A 15364-nucleotide genomic window follows, 5' to 3' on the forward strand; every position below is an offset into this window, starting at 1 on the left:
TCATCTGCACTGGCTATTGTCAAAAGAGCTAAACCACCAGCACCCTCTTCCCACCTGCTACCCATCCAGAGCCTGCCTTCACTCTCCTATTTCCAACTCCACCTTCCAAATTCTTCCTCCCCAACTCCTCAGGTTGCTCCCTTTCCTCCACCATCTCTTCCTGCACCTGGGTCCAGGCGCTCAGCACCTTGTCTGCACCAGTTCCCTCGTGGCTTCCAAACATCAAAGACCCCAGGTGCCTATCTGGCACTCCGGTCCTCCACTTCATTCTCTAACCTTATGCTCCACAACTCCCCCATACTCATCACCATCTCAGCCAAGCCCTCACACACCTCAACTTTTCTGCCTGTGCAGCTTGTGGGGGGGGGGGGGCAGCATGTGCCTGGAATCCTCCTCTCCCCAGACCCATTCACTCAAATGCATACCCTTTAGTACCTACCTCACCCGAGAGGGGGACCTAGGATTCCCAAAGGCCACATCTATACACAGATAGGGCATCTCCTACCCCTGATGGAGGGTGAACATAGCCCAAGTGTAGAGGTCATTTCATTCCATGCCCTTCTGAAGAATCATTACAAAAAGGAAATAATGCCTTGGATAGAGTGACCAAACGACCAAGGGATCGGGGGCTCAGTTCAGGGCATCCACAGGGCCACTTGAGCCATGCTCACTGCCCTAAGCACAGGCGCCCAAGAAAGGAGGGCACCTCATGGAAGCACTTCTGGTTCCACCGGCCTCTGCTGTTGAGTCAGCTCTGCAGAGGCAAACAAGCCCAACCTGCAGAAGCCCCTATCTGCAGACCTTGCACACCTCTGTGCAGCCAGAAAGAAGGATGGGTTCTCCAGACCCACAGCTCAAGCAGAGTGCCTCCTCACTACTTCTATTTACTCAAGGACATTCAAGGCCACCCATGGCCATTTAGCCTGGGAGGTCAAAGTGGCTGTTGTCCACTGAAAAGAGAGGAAGTCAAGGGTTCTCAGGGCAGTCTGCCTCCATGTCCCCGCCCCCCATCTGCACCTCCCACCTCTGGGAGGCTCCTCCCCACTCACACTGCTGGTGGGCTGAGCTCTGCTTATGCCTACAGAGGCCATCCCTAGGCTGTGTGTGGGATGACACCCACACCCGAGTGGTGCTGCCCAAAGCATTCTTTGCACCAGGGAACCAGACCGGCTGCCAATTCCTGTAATTATGTTCCCAGCAATGTTTACCAACCATTCCCCCAATCCCTCTTCCCCACTCTCCTCTGATCATTCCTCCAGTGTTAGAACCAGGAAGTTTTCCCCAACATGGCAGAGAAAGTGATTCAGAAGAGGGGCAGTAACCATGATTACCAACGAGTATTTTGCAGGCAACTAGAACCCATGGGCCATCTGGCACAGGGAGATTGGGCAAGTGAAAGACAGGCCAGGAAATCCAAAGTGAAAATCCAGGCCTCCGAGCTCTGTCGTGGCACAGCCAGTTAAGGATCCAGCGTTGTCACTTCAGCAGCTAGCTTGCCACTGTGGTGTGGATTCAACCCCTGACCCAGGAACTTCCATATGCCACAGGTGCAGCCAAAAAAAAAAAGAAAGAAAGAAAGAGAGAAAAAAATCCAGGCCTCAAGGGGTAAGTGCATCCAAATGGGTCCTGAGCCAAAGGGCAAGACCAAGAGATAAGAGAGGGAGTTCCCGTCATGGCTCAGCAGAAACAAACCTGACTAGCATCCATGAGGACGCAGGTTCGATCCCTGGCCTTACTCAGAGGGCCAGGGATCCAGAATTGCCGTGAGCTGTGGTGTAGGTCACATACCTACGAGTTGTGTGGCTCAGACCCCGAGTTGCTGTGGCTGTGGTACAGGCCGACAGCTGTAGCTCCGATTCAACCCCTAGCCTGGGAACCTCCATATGCCACGGGTGTGGCCCTAAAATTTAAAAGAATAAAAATAAATATTTACAAAAGAGATGAGAGAGAAACTAAAAGGGGGTGATGACCTTACTTTCAGGCCCAACCCACAGTCCCAAATCTCAATTTTCAATGGACAAAACTTAGTCTAGTATAAATTATTTTAAATAATAAACCCCAAACACATTTTAATTGGACATTAGCACAAACTTTTGACAGTTAATGTAAATGAGTGCTGCCTAAAAAGCAAAGTGTATCAGCTGGTAAGCCACACAGACAGTGCTCCGACTCAGCCTCAGGCTGAGTGCACACCCAAAGGCTCAGTTCAACTGCTTCACTCTCTAATTAAATCCACATCCATACCTATTTCTTCAGACCCTCTGGAAAAGCGTCCAGGGGCTAGCTGGCCCTGAACAGTGTATAAAGCACAGGCAGGATGGCCACAAATGTCATGCAGGTGACCAGTGTGCCACAGATGGTGTTCCTGTTGACCTGGGCTTGTAGCCTCTGCTCCGTGTCCGACAGCGCCAAGATCACGCTCCCCTGTTCCAGCAAGGAGCCAGGCAGAGGCCCATCTCCTGGCTCCGCCATGCCTGGATGCGCTGCAGCCTTTGCAAGCTGAACCACCCCAGCCATTTGGCTGAAAGTCTTTTCCAGGCCATCAAGTTGCTCTCGTAAAGCTTCTAGACATGAATGGACCTGCCTGGAATGGCTGAGCTGCTCTTTCAGGGCAGCTGAAAGGACACCTGTGTCTCTGTCATGGGTAGGTGAAGTACCTGCCTGGGACAAAGAGCTCTGCCCAGGCCCGGCTTGCACCAGGCCCCTCAAGTCCGCCATGAGGTCACGGAGGTCCCTCTGCTGGAGGGAGTAGCTGGATGCCTGTTCTCGAATGGCCTCCTGGAGGCTCACAGGCCCTTTCTGAGCCTCCAGAAGCAAGGCCTTCAGCTCCTGTAACCGCACACGGTTCACATAGGTGGAGCCAGCCACACCAATCAGGGCCCCCAGGACGGACCCAATGAGGGACCAGTTCTTGGTTCTCTCAGCCCGAGTGCGCTCCTTCTCATGACTTTCCCGCACAGCTGCAGAGAAGAGGGAGAACTTCTCTCGCTCAGAGTCTTCGGCACGCAGATAGGTCATGCGCAGCCTCTTCTCCTCCTGCAGAAGCAAAGCTGTAGCAGCAGCACAGCCCAGCAGCTGGAGCTGCCAGCAGATGTCCCACCACCATCTCCCCAGGGCTCAGCCTCACGCCAGGCACAGATTACATGCTCCAGAAACACAGTGAATGAGTGAGGGCAACATGAGCCTGGTCCAGGTGGGGGAGCAAAGAAATTGGGGCTGGTCAAGGTGAGCGGCACTATCCTCTTCCCCTGGCAGCAGTGGGTCTGACCAGACATGCTCTGGTGTCTAGAGAATGTGTCTAGAACAGAAGGGAGGTGTCTGTCTCTCTCTGGGTAAGCCCCCTCCATGGTGCCCCCTCCTCAGTAATCTGGGACCTAGATTATACACTGTCCTGGACCACTGATCCCCCCCAGTACTCTAGGAGGAAGTTGGTGCAGAGGCCCTGGAAACCTGGGTCCCCGTCCGTCCACAGGGGCTTCTGGCTTACCTCCTCACCAGCTCTCTGACCACCAAAGCGGTCAAGAGTTCCCACCTCACCCCTCCATGACCTGCCAGGCTAGGGTCCCAGTCCAGGTGGGGAAGGTGCCTACCTGCAGCATCCTGTGCTCCAGAGTAGCCAGTTCCAGATACTGGTTATCGTCTCTGGAGATGCGGTCCAAACGGTCCCTCACCTCCTTCAGCTTGGCCTGTTGACCCTCCAAGTCCTCCCGAGCCTCCCGGACAAGTCCACGAGCCACCATGAACACTTTTTCTGCCTGCAGAGAAAACAAGAGAAGACATCTGCCCCTTCTCTCCACACCCACACAGGCTCTGCACTATTCCCAGGCTGGGCAGAGGTCAGTGGGGTGTCAGTACAAAGAGTGGAGAGTCCTTTGACACATAATCCTGGCTCACACAGTCGTTCCTCAAAGTATAGCCTCAGGCCATGCCCATCAGCATCATGGTATGTATCCCTTCAAGTGCAAACACCCCACCCCTGAGAGACTTGGACATAGCTTGTTAGATGGTTGCACACAATCGGTGTCAACCTAACCAATTGACGCTAGTTTAGTCTCATACAAACCACAGCAGGCCCCTATGATTTTTGTTTTTTGTTTGTTTATTTGTCTTTTTAGGACCATACCTGCAGATATGGAGGTTCCCAGGCTAGGGGTCGAATAGGAGCTACAGCTGCTGGCCTACACCACAGCCACAGCAACATGGGATCCCAGCCACATCTGTGACCTACACCACAGCTCACAGCAACACTGGACCCCTAAACCACTGAGCGAAGCCAGGGGTAGAACCCATATCCTCATGGATACTGGTTTGGTTCATCACCGCTGAGCCACAACAGGAATTCCAAGGGCCCTAGGATTTTAATCCGCTTCATGTGTATTACCTTACCTACACCTGCCAATAAATGCCTGAAAGGCGTTGCTCTGGCCTCCATTCTACAGACCTAGAAACTCTGGTTTGGGCAAAAGTCATGACCTCCAAAGGGAGAGACAGCACTGTGCCTCAAAACCTCCAGCTGAACCCTGGGTTCTTCCTACCCCTGGTTTGCACCCAGGCAGGAGTGGGAACAGAAATGGCACAACACATCTCCACTGCCACAAAGGATTTGACAACCAGAGTCTGACGTTTCCACCTCACAGTCTGATGTTTCCCAGTGCCTCTACCTTCATGAGGGATGTTTTAAGCACATACGGGCTTTGACGACACTGTAACGCAGCAACCCTCCAGGCAATGACCACCACAAACCGCCAGTCAATTAAGGAAGTGTTTGCTGGCCTAACAGAAAGGATGTTAATGGCCTAGGACTCAATGGTAAACAGCATACACAGCAACTTGTTTTCGGGGGCGGGTTGGGGGGGAAGAGCCCTTCGCCCTGGTAGTTTTCAAACCCAAGCTATCACGTGAGAAATGAGTCAGCTCCCTCTCCCAGTGGTATCTGTTCATGAAATGACAAATCTGGATGTAGCTTCCCAGCACCTGTGGCTGGTGATTTATTTGGCAGGAGCCTCCAGGCTACATATATTGCCCAGGTCAAAGGGCAGGGCTAACCACCCCATCTCCCCTCCTCACCTCAGTCACATTTCCCTGGGCCTCTCGAACCTCACTGAGTCCAACAAACTCTTCATATCTGTCCCACCAAGCCTTGGCCGTGGAGGATGCTTGTTGCCGAATACTGTGCCCCAGGACTCCTCCCAGGGCTGTGAGGCGGTGGTAAAGCCCAAGGGCCACCTCTTCAGGTCTTTTCTCTTTGGGCTGGCTGGGGCCTGGGCTGCAGAGAGTCCTGGTCATAAAGAGGTCCTTTCCAAGGAGGCCTCTCCGCACCAGTATGGGGGACACACCCACGACGTGCTGCATGGCAAACACAGGGCTGCACCCTGTCATCAGGAGATCTGTGGGGGGATGCCAGACAGATCAGCTCACAGCTGAGAAAGGCTGAGCTTAAGTCAGGTCTCAAGGCCTACGAACAGTTCTGAATAGAATAGTTTCCATTAAAAACTCCAAACTGAGCACCACTCTGTTGGGCCCAGACATGGGAACCACCAGGGTCAGGCTTCACCTGGTGCTCCCACACAATGGAGCAGACTGGGAGGAACACAGGCCTTCCACCTCCCTCCATGAAGCCACAAGAACCAGACACTCCTATTCCTCCCACCTTCCCAAGTCTCTGAAGTGATTTGGATAAGAATCCTGGTGTCCTGTTTTCTGATAATCTCAAGGAAAATTCTTTTTTTTTTTTTTTTGGCCCTGCCAGGAGCATGTAGAAGTTCCTGGGTCAGGGATTGAACCCTCGCAGCATTTGCAACCTGAGCCACCACTGAGACAATGCCTGATCCTTAACCGGCTGAGCCACGAGGGAACTTCCTCAAGGAAAATTCTTTTTTTTCTTTTGGTCTTTTCCCCTTTTCTACGGTCACTTCTGCAGCATATGGAGGTTCCCAGGCTAGGGGTCTAATTGGAGCTATAGCTGCCAGCCTATGCCATAGCCACAGCAACGCTGGATCCTTAACCCACTGAGCGAGGCCAGGGATCAAACCCACAACCTCATGGTTCCTAGTCAGATTCGTTAACCACTGAGCCATGACAGGAACTCCAAGGGAAGTTCTTAATTCTTAAACCTGCACTTCAGAGAGAGCCCCTCAAAGACTCATAAAGACTCGCAGGGAGGAGTTCTAGTCGTGGCCCAGCTATTAACGAATCCAACTAGTATCCACGAGGACACGGGTTTGATCCCTGGCCTCACTCAGTGGGTTAAGGATCCGGCTTTGCCGTAAGCTGTGGTGTAGGTCGCAGATACAGCTCAGATCTGACATTGCTGTGGCTGCGACATAAGCCAGCAGCTGTAGCTACAATTCAACCCCTAGCCTGGGAACCTCCATATGCTGTAGATACAGCCCTAAAAAGACAAAAAAAAAAAAAAAAAAAAAAAAAAAAAAAAAAAGATTCACAGGGAAACTGAACTGACTGAGGGAGATTTCAGAGAAAGATTCCTATAAATGACCATCAAAACCAACTTTCTAGTCTCCCTGAGACTAGCCTGGGGGAAGTCTGCCTCAGCACTGGGGAAGCAGTTTTACTTCTGTTCAAGGACATAGGTCATCCATGTCGCCAGGCAGAAAACCCTCTCCTCAGCTCTCCTCTGAAAAGACAATTCCAGGGGGAAAATAAAACAAAACAAAACCACCCAGATTTCTTCACAGAGGATAGTTTTTCTTAGGTTCACACCAACTTTCCTCCTGCCCCTCCAAGCCCAGACATTCCGGGCAACCAACTCCCAGTCTCACATTTCTCACTTTCTATAAGCTTTCTTCCTCCTCTCCAACCTGAGTCTCTGCTCAACAGGTTAGGTTTCTTTAGTCTTTCCCTTTTCAACCTTGCTTTGATGTTTGGGCCCCAACAACGCCTACTTCTGTTACCTGCACAGCTCAGGCAGTCTCCCATTATCCAGTCAGGCCTCGCCGGAGCCCAAGAGCAGAAGTGATTCTGAGGTCCCTAAAGAGAAGGCCAGATGACCCATGTTCCCAGGGCAAAACATGGGCCAGAGCACCCTCCTCTGGTCAAATCACCCCTGCCCCCCAAGTACTGACTCTGGCTGTCAGAGTGACACCTGATGGCCAAACAACCAGACCAGAAAGAGAAACACAGAGGGGGTGGGGACAGGAACACAGACTAGAAGAGCTCCAATTATAAAGAAAGGGTCTTCCTGGAGTTCCCTGATGGACTGGTGGTTAAGGATCCAATGTTCTCACTACTTCTGCTTAGGTTTGATCCCTGGCCCAGGAACTTCCGCATGCTGTTAGCACAGCCAAAAAAAGAGAAATACCTTTCCTGATGTAAGGTAAGGGATAAGGCCACCTCCTCCCTATGGAGCTTTCCTTGGAGAAGTTTGAGCCCTCTAGAAAACAAAGATGGTTGGGTAAGGGCAGGCCTCCTGGCCACAGCCTGAGCTGAGCACGACAGAAGGGGACATCCCTGGAACAGTGTTTCCAAACCAATGCTGCACCGGAACCCCTGGGCCCCATTCATAAGGTCCATGGGAGTGCACGCCATCCATGCCCCAGCAAGCTGGGGCAAGCCTCCTAGGCTCAATGCCAGTGCCCACTGACCACGAGCTGTGGCCCCACAATAATCATGCAGGTGTACCCCTCATCAAAGCAAAGCACCTGCCCTCCTCAGCCATGTTCAACAGAAAGGGTTTGCCTTTGGCTATCACTACTTCCTCAGCCCACCTCTCTCTTAATCACACTCCACCACCAAGATTGCTCTCCTGAAGCCCTGTAAAACTTCCGCCTTAAAACAACAACAGGTGTGGGAGTTCCCTTGTGGCTCAGCAGAAATGAATCCGACTACTATCCGTGAGAATGTGGGTTTGAGCCCTGGCCTCACCTAGTAGGGTAAGGATCCGGCATTGCCATGAGCTATGGTGTAGGTTGCAGACAAGGCTCGGATCCCATGTTGCTGTGGCTCTGGTGTAGGCCAGCAACTACAGCTCCAATCTGACCCCTAGCCTGGGACCTTCCATATGCTATGGGTGCAGCTCTGGGAAAAAAGATCAAGAGATGAAAGAGGGAGTTCTCGTCATGGCTCATCAGAAACAAATCTGACTTATATCCATGAGGACACAGGTTTGAACCCTGGCCTAGCTCAGCGGGTTAAGGATCTGGCATTGCCATGAGCTGTGGTGTAGGTCACAGATGCGGCATGGATCTGGTGTTGCTAGATTCAGTTCCTAGCCTGGGAACCTCCATATGCTGTAGGTACAGCCGTAAAAAGCAAAAAACAAACCAAAAAAACCTAACAACAAAAACTCTCACCAAATAAGCAGTTGCTACTCAGATTTGCTCTCCAACACCTCTGCAACTTTCAAGATCCTCTCTTTTTGAAATCACTACCCTTCTCAGCCTCCTTTCCTGGCTTCTCCTCCAAGAGCAGCCCATTCCTGGACCCACAGTCCTGGTGGAGATGACAGCTACGGCCACCTACACAGGCTTGGCTTCCTCCCCTGACCCTCACAACTGTTCTTCATGTGGCAACCAGAGGCTCATAATCATAATTCAGATCACATCTCTCGGCTCAAACCCCCCTGACAGCTCCCATGTCACCAGGCATGAACACCAGTCCTGCCAGTGGTCATCAAGCCCCGGTCCTCTCAGCCCTTAACACCTTCCTTCTCTCTTTCCCTGTACATAACCCACCCTACCCTGCTGAGACAATCCTGCCACAGGCTCTGTGCCCTGCCATTTCTTCTGCCTGGACCTCTGCTTCCACAAGTTCATTGGAATCACCCTGATTTCTACATCTTTGCTCAAATGTCACCTCCTGATAAGGAGTTTCTTGACCATTCCCTCCTTGACCACCTCACCTGCTTTCTTTTTCTACATCAGACACATATTGCCTTCTTCACGTGTTGCTTTGCTCCTCACCAGAACCTAAGCTTGGAGAAAGCAGGAACTTCAGTTTGGGAGGGGAGGCACCAATGACTTCCAAGTTTTTTTCTCCACACCAGTCCCTCCTCTCTGCCTTCCACCCTCCCACCCTGGCTTGACTCCCAGCTCCTCTTCACTTAGATGTCTCAGGGGCCCTCCAACCAGCAAAAGGAAGAAGTTCCTGGCATAGAGAAAAAGTGGAAAAGCACTTGAAGCCATCCAAAATCCAAAAAGCAACCAGGGCAGCTGGAAAGCAGCAGAGGAGAGGAGAAGAAAGTGGATGGATAGGCCAGACAGATGAACTTTGAAGGCCAAGTTCAGAATCTTGCCCCTCCAAACCCATTCTCCTACTCCATCCAGATAACCATCTCCTACCAAATGCCCTTTCCTACAACCTCCATCATTGGTACCTCATCCTCCCTTGTAGCTGATGGGCTTGCTTCATTTTTCACCAAGAAGATATTTTAAAAGTGGGAGAGAAGTCCCATAAACTCCTACTATAGGAGTTTCCCACTTGACACTGTCTGTCTCATTCCCACCTTCTCTGTTGTTCCTCAGGATGAAAACAATTCATGCTCTAGGGAAGACCAAGCTATACCCCAGGTCCTCTCCCCTCCTCAGACATTGACTTGACACCCCCTCCAGCAACTGTCCCACTTCTCTCCTCCTCTTTAGTCCTTGACAGAGTATCTGCACTAGCTGTCTCCAGTTCCTCTTCACCCATTCTGATTTAAACCCTCTCTGATCCAGAGTTCCCGTGTGTTGCGTCGGGGTTAAGAATCTAGCATTGCCACTCCAGCAGTTTGGGTCAATGTAGTGTGGATTTGATCCCTGGCCCAGGAACTTTCATATGCCATGGGTGCGGCCATTAAAAAAAAGAAAGAAAAGAAAGCATTCTCTGATCTGGCCTTCACTCCTACCATGGCACTGGAACTGCTCTTGTCGAGGTCATTTCCATGTTGCTAATGATCAGTTCTATCCTCGTCTCACTCGCCATCAGCAACCTGTGCTTCATCATCACCCTCTCCTCCTTGAACTGCATTCTCCTCTTGGCTTCCAGTCCCCAACTCACTTCTACAACCTCTACACAGAGTGCCCCAGGACTCCATCCTTAGGCTCCTCTCTCATCCAGTCCAGTGCCTTGAAAAGTCATCTACAAAAATGTTCTGAAATTGATTGTAGGGCGTTCCCTACTGTCTCAGTGGGTTACAGATCTGTGTTATCACTGCTGTGGCTCCAGTTACTGCTGTGGCATGGATTCGATCCCTGACCTGGGAACTTCCACATGCTACGGATGCAGCCAAACAAAAAAATTCATTTTAAAATAAATAAATACTTTTTAAGGAGTTCCCATCATGGCACAGCAGAAACGAATCCGACTAGGAACCATGAGGTTGTGGGTTCGATCCCTGGCCTTGCTCAGTGGGTTAAGGATCCTGCGCTGTTGTGGCTGTGGTAGGCCAGCAGCTACAACTCCTGATTTTGCCCCTAGCCTGGGAACTTCTATATGCCATGGGTGCAGCCCTAAAAAAGCTAAATAAATAAATAAATAATCTTTTAAAAGTTTATTAAAATTGATTGTAGGGATTATTGCACAACATTGCAAATATACTAAAAACCAATAAATTGTACACATTAAGTAGGTGAGTATTGTATGGTACGTAAATCATATCTCAGTAAAGCTGTTACTAAAAAACAATGTTCTGACCCCTCTAGCCCGTACCTCTCCTCCAGATTACACGCTCATTAACTAAACTGCCCAATCCACGTCTTTATTTGGAAAGCTAATGGAGCCCTTATCTTCCCTTCTCAAACGTGGCTTTCCCACATTCTCCATCTTGGTTGATGGAAACCCCAATTCCCAATCAGGCCAAAACTCTCGCATCATCCCTGACTCTGCTTTCTCTCCCTCCTCACATTCAATCTATTAGCAAAAGCCATCTCTACCTCTGAAACTGAATACAGAATCACCCTTCCCTTTGCTCCTGCCACTGCTATCGCCTAGTCCCAGCGACCAACATCTTTTGCCAGGATTATACTAAGAGCCTCTGAAAGGTCTCCCTGCTTATACTCTCTAGCTCCGACTGTCAACGGAGTAGTGATCCCTTCAAAACACAAGTCAGACCATGTTTCTCTCTGCTCAAACCCTGCAAGGTTCTCCACTTGCCTCAAGGTAAAAGCCAAAATCTTGTCCATAGCCTAGAGGGCATTCAACACTTGGCTCTCCAACTTTCCTGACCTCATCTCCCACTGGTCTTCTGTTCCTGCTCTGCTCCAGTCACATGGAACACCCCCCACCCCCACCACGATTTATCAAGATAAAGCTGACATACATCATTGTATAAGTTAAAAGTGTACAATATGATGAGTTGATACATGTGTATACTGCTAAATGTTTACCACAGGAAGATTAGCTAACATATCCTTCACCTCACATTACTACCGTGCAAGGTTCTTCTTGATGTTGCACACTAGGTTATTCCAACTTCCAGGATCTTCACATTGCACCAGTTGTTCGCTATCCTATTGCTTGCTCAAATGTCAAAGCCATCCACTCCCACCCCAAGACACCTTACCTACTTTCTCCGCTTTATTTTCCCCCAGGCGCATATCACATGACCCAAGGTACGCATTTCACTTATCTACTTATATTCGGTCTCACCCACCAGAAGGTCAGCTTGACCAGAGCAAGATGAATGCCTGTTCCCTGCTGCACCCTCAGTGCCTAAAGTACTACCTGCATGGGTCACACTCAACAAAAACGTATTGGATGAATAAGCAGAGTTTGCAAAATGTCGCACCCCGGGCTGTATTACAAAACCCTAATTCCTTTCAGTGGCCTCCAAAGCTCTAGAACCAGGCGATCTAGCCCCAGCCCAATTCTGCCTCTTCCCTGGCATCTCTCTCCAGTCACGCTGTGTTTTCCTCGGTTCTAGGAACGTGTCCTAGCTTCAAGGCCTTTGCACAAACCCTTTCGTCTACCTGCAGTGCTTCCCTCATGAAGGGTCCCAAGCTTAGCGTCTGCGGTTAAGCATGCCTGGCGGCTTCCGGACCCTCCCGGAGCAAGACACTACCACCCACCCCCGCGCTTCGCCCTCCGCCCTCCGCCCTCCACCCCCGTACCTGAAGCGCTGGGCGCGGGATCCTCAACCTCAATCGAACGCCCGCCGCTCAGTTGATCTCTGACCCTTTAGTGCCTGCCCCCGCAGGGCCACTTCCGGCAGCGGGCACACAACTTCCGGACTCGGAGCCAATCAGCAGGTCTGCATGGAGGTATAGACGCAGGGGGTGGGACGCAGCGCTCCGCATCCGGTGGCAGGGTCTGGGGAAGGGGCGGTAGGCGCCATGTCGGGCCGCGAAGGTAAGTGTGCAGGGCCGGTGTGATGTGGCGGAGAGGGAGGGGACCCGGAGGGGGCCAGGCTGAGCGTGCTCGTGTCGCCCGCAGGTGGCAAGAAGAAGCCCCTGAAGCAGCCCAAGAAACAGGCCAAGGAGATGGACGAGGTGAGTGCGGGCGCGGAGGCGTGGACGGGAGCGAAGGGGCTGGGAAATCTGCCTGGAGTGAATCCGCTCTTCCTCTCTCTAGGAAGATAAGGCATTCAAGCAGAAACAAAAGGAGGAGCAAAAGAAACTCGAGGAGCTAAAAGCGAAGGCCGCGGGGAAAGGCCCCTTGGGTAAGTGAGATTGAGTAGAGCTCAGATAAACGTTTGAGCGTCATTCTGTATATTGGCCACGGCAGGTCAATGCCCTGCCTCGTTAGTGAGTTGCGAGGTCTCTGTTGCTGGTGTTGGTAGCGGTGGACAACCCTGGCCAAGCTTAGATTCGCAGCAGCAGAAAGAGCTGGAGCCAGACCTAGTTTAGGCTTCTCTTCCTTAGGAAAGTGGCAGAAATGGAAATACAGAAATGTGTATGTCTCAGTTACAAGTTCATACGGTAGAGTTTCCATATATCCTACACAGGTTCTTGCTCCAAATATGTATTCACTGCTTCTTTGTTGCTTATAACATTTCTTGATTTACTACTCTTAACTTTAACATATACTTTTGCATCCAGAGTCTTTTCGATCCTGAATGCCCCTAGAGTAATGGATAAAGTCCTGGCTCCTTGGCTGTGCTATTGCACAATATGCTTTTTTAACCTAATTCTCTACCATTCTGCCTCTTTTGTCTTTGTATAAGAGGAATTGATTATATATCAAAAGATTTTTAATCCCATTAGTCTCAGTACTTTTTGTTTTTCTTAAGTGCTGTTTACATTTATCAAACTAGTGGTTATTTCCTTGGCAGTTACCTATATCCTCTTGGATTGCTATGAGCCAGACTGGGGACAGTGAAGTCTAGGATGGTGGGAGTGTCCTTCAGGGCTTCTCTCAACATCTATTCTAGTGGGTTTATTCGTTTTTGTTTACACAGCACTGAGATTCTAGCTATTGAGATTCTTTCTCGGAGTGATGTGAGGTATTGTGCATAATCTGTGATTAGGTGTTGGGAGAAAGGCAATCCTTACTAAAGTCCTTTACTACTGGTTTCTTTTTCTTTTCTTTCTTTCTTTCTTTTTTTTTGGTCTTTTCTAAAAGGGCCACACCCGTGGCTTATGGACATTCCCGGGCTAGGGGTCTAATCGGAGCTGTAGCTGCCATCCTATGCCAGAGCCACAGCAACGCAGGATCTGAGCTGCATCTGTGACCTACACCACAGCTCACAGCAATGCCAGATCCTTAACCCACTGAGCAAGGCCAGGGATTGAACCTGCATCCTCATGGATGCTATCAGATTCATTTCCACTGAGACACAACGGAAACTCCTACTACTGGTTTCTTATTGAACATCATCTACTTTTTTTTTTAAGTTTATTTTGTCATAGCTCTTAGGACTTTCGATCTTATATTAGGCATACTTGATTCTATAACTATTTGTTAGATTACCTACTGTGTCCCAAATACAGTCATTGGTAAATTTGGTAAAATAAAGGTATTTAGTGTACCAAATCCCAGGATCATAATACTGAAAATGTGATGTGAGAGGAATTTGGACTTGGAAGTCCGGTTACCCAGGTTAGAATCTGGCTTTGTTGCACACCAGTTTGTTAATTTTGAACAACACTAAGACTTTGTTATCTGTAAAACAGGTTGATAGGGGATGAGGATTAAACGAGCCATTCTGAAATACCCATTGCTTGTGCCCTGCCTTATCCTCATTCTGCAGTATACTCACAGTATGCAATATGGTGAAGTGCTGTGCATGCTTGTGTCAAAAAGAATGTCCAGGGGAGTTTCCCTTGTGGCTCAGCAGAAACAGATCCCCACTAGTATCCATGAGGATGTGGGTTCAGTCCCTGGCTTTGCTCAGTGGGTTAAGGATCCGGCATTGCCATGAGCTGTGGTGTAGTGGCAGATGCGGCTTGGATCCTAAGTTGCTGTGGCTGTGGCGTAGGCAGGCAGCTGTGGTTCCAATTCTACCCCTAGCCTGGGACTCTCCATATGCCTCCAAAAAGCAAAAAAGCAAAAAAAAAGATAGAGAGCTGGGCCATACAAGGGACCCATGTAAGGCCCCTGGGGCTTCAAATCATAGAACTATATTTTTCCCTAGATGAGACTTTTTTTTTTCCTTTTACAGCCACCGGTGGAATTAAGAAATCTGGCAAAAAGTAAACTGTTCCATTGTGCCTGAGGCAATGATGATTCCATTCCTGTTTAAACATCTGGATTCCCTGCTATAACATCTTTTGCCACCTATAGCTAGAATGAAGTGTTGTCTTGGAACCTATTGTACATTTAAGAATAAACTTTTGTAAAAAAAAAAAAAGAAAGAAAAAAAAGCAGTGACTCATTTCATCTTTGGTTCTTTTCAGTCATTTCTACCTTGGCTATGAGATATAAACCTAGCCCAGAATCCTGCCAAAGTGCATTCTTTAAGGCATTGTGCTATCCCAAATTCTGTACCACCTGGAATTAAACCAACTCATTTGAAATGGCCATTGGGTTTTTTTTGTGTGTCATTGTATACCTGACAGAATATACTACGTGAGATTAGTGGGGAAATTTATGCTTTGGGGGGAAAAAAATCTTTATTTTATGATGTTCATATTGCTTTTTTTTTGTCTTTTTAGGGCTGCACCCCAGGCCCGTGGAAGTTCCCAGGCTAGGGGTGGAATCACAGGTATAGCTGCTGGCCTATACCACAGCCACAGCAACATGGGATCCCAGCCAAATCTGTGACCTCTACCACAGCTCATGGCAACACCAGATCCTTAACCCACTGAGCAAGGCCAGGGATTGAACCTGTGTCCTTATAAGTACTAGTCAGATTCGCTTCCACTGAGCCATGATGGGAACTGCTATTTGCTTTAAATGGGATTGTTCATCTCTTCATGTAAGGAGTCTGCTGTCTGCAGGCCTGGCATGTACCAGTGAACAATTCCTCTTATCAAGGAACCTCTCTATTGTT

The 15364-nt window shown here is 49.6% G+C and overlaps 1 protein-coding gene and 1 long non-coding RNA gene across 4 annotated transcripts; one reads left to right on the forward strand and one right to left on the reverse strand.

The window, feature by feature from the left end:
* CCDC51 (coiled-coil domain containing 51) lies at nucleotides 2043–12153 on the reverse strand. Of its 3 annotated transcripts, XM_003132183.4 has the most exons (5): nucleotides 12045–12129; nucleotides 6912–6987; nucleotides 5068–5387; nucleotides 3591–3755; nucleotides 2043–3036 (listed from the first exon to the last, which is right to left on the reverse strand). In XM_003132183.4, the coding sequence occupies exons 2-5, from the start codon at nucleotides 6934–6936 to the stop codon at nucleotides 2281–2283; spliced, it is 1266 nt and encodes a 421-aa protein (XP_003132231.1). In that variant the 5' UTR covers nucleotides 6937–6987; nucleotides 12045–12129; the 3' UTR covers nucleotides 2043–2280. The 3 variants fall into 3 exon arrangements, with proteins under 3 accessions (XP_003132231.1, XP_003132230.1, XP_005669572.1); XM_003132182.4 differs by lacking the exon at nucleotides 6912–6987 and having other exon boundaries at nucleotides 12045–12153; XM_005669515.3 differs by lacking the exons at nucleotides 5068–5387; nucleotides 6912–6987 and having other exon boundaries at nucleotides 12045–12134.
* On the forward strand, nucleotides 12167–14892 carry LOC100521518. The gene is made up of 4 exons (XR_306773.3): nucleotides 12167–12282; nucleotides 12367–12422; nucleotides 12505–12592; nucleotides 14534–14892. It is a non-coding gene; the product is annotated as an uncharacterized LOC100521518 (long non-coding RNA).

This window comes from Sus scrofa, chromosome 13, assembly GCF_000003025.6.
Source record: "Sus scrofa isolate TJ Tabasco breed Duroc chromosome 13, Sscrofa11.1, whole genome shotgun sequence".
Classification (NCBI taxonomy): domain Eukaryota; kingdom Metazoa; phylum Chordata; class Mammalia; order Artiodactyla; family Suidae; genus Sus; species Sus scrofa.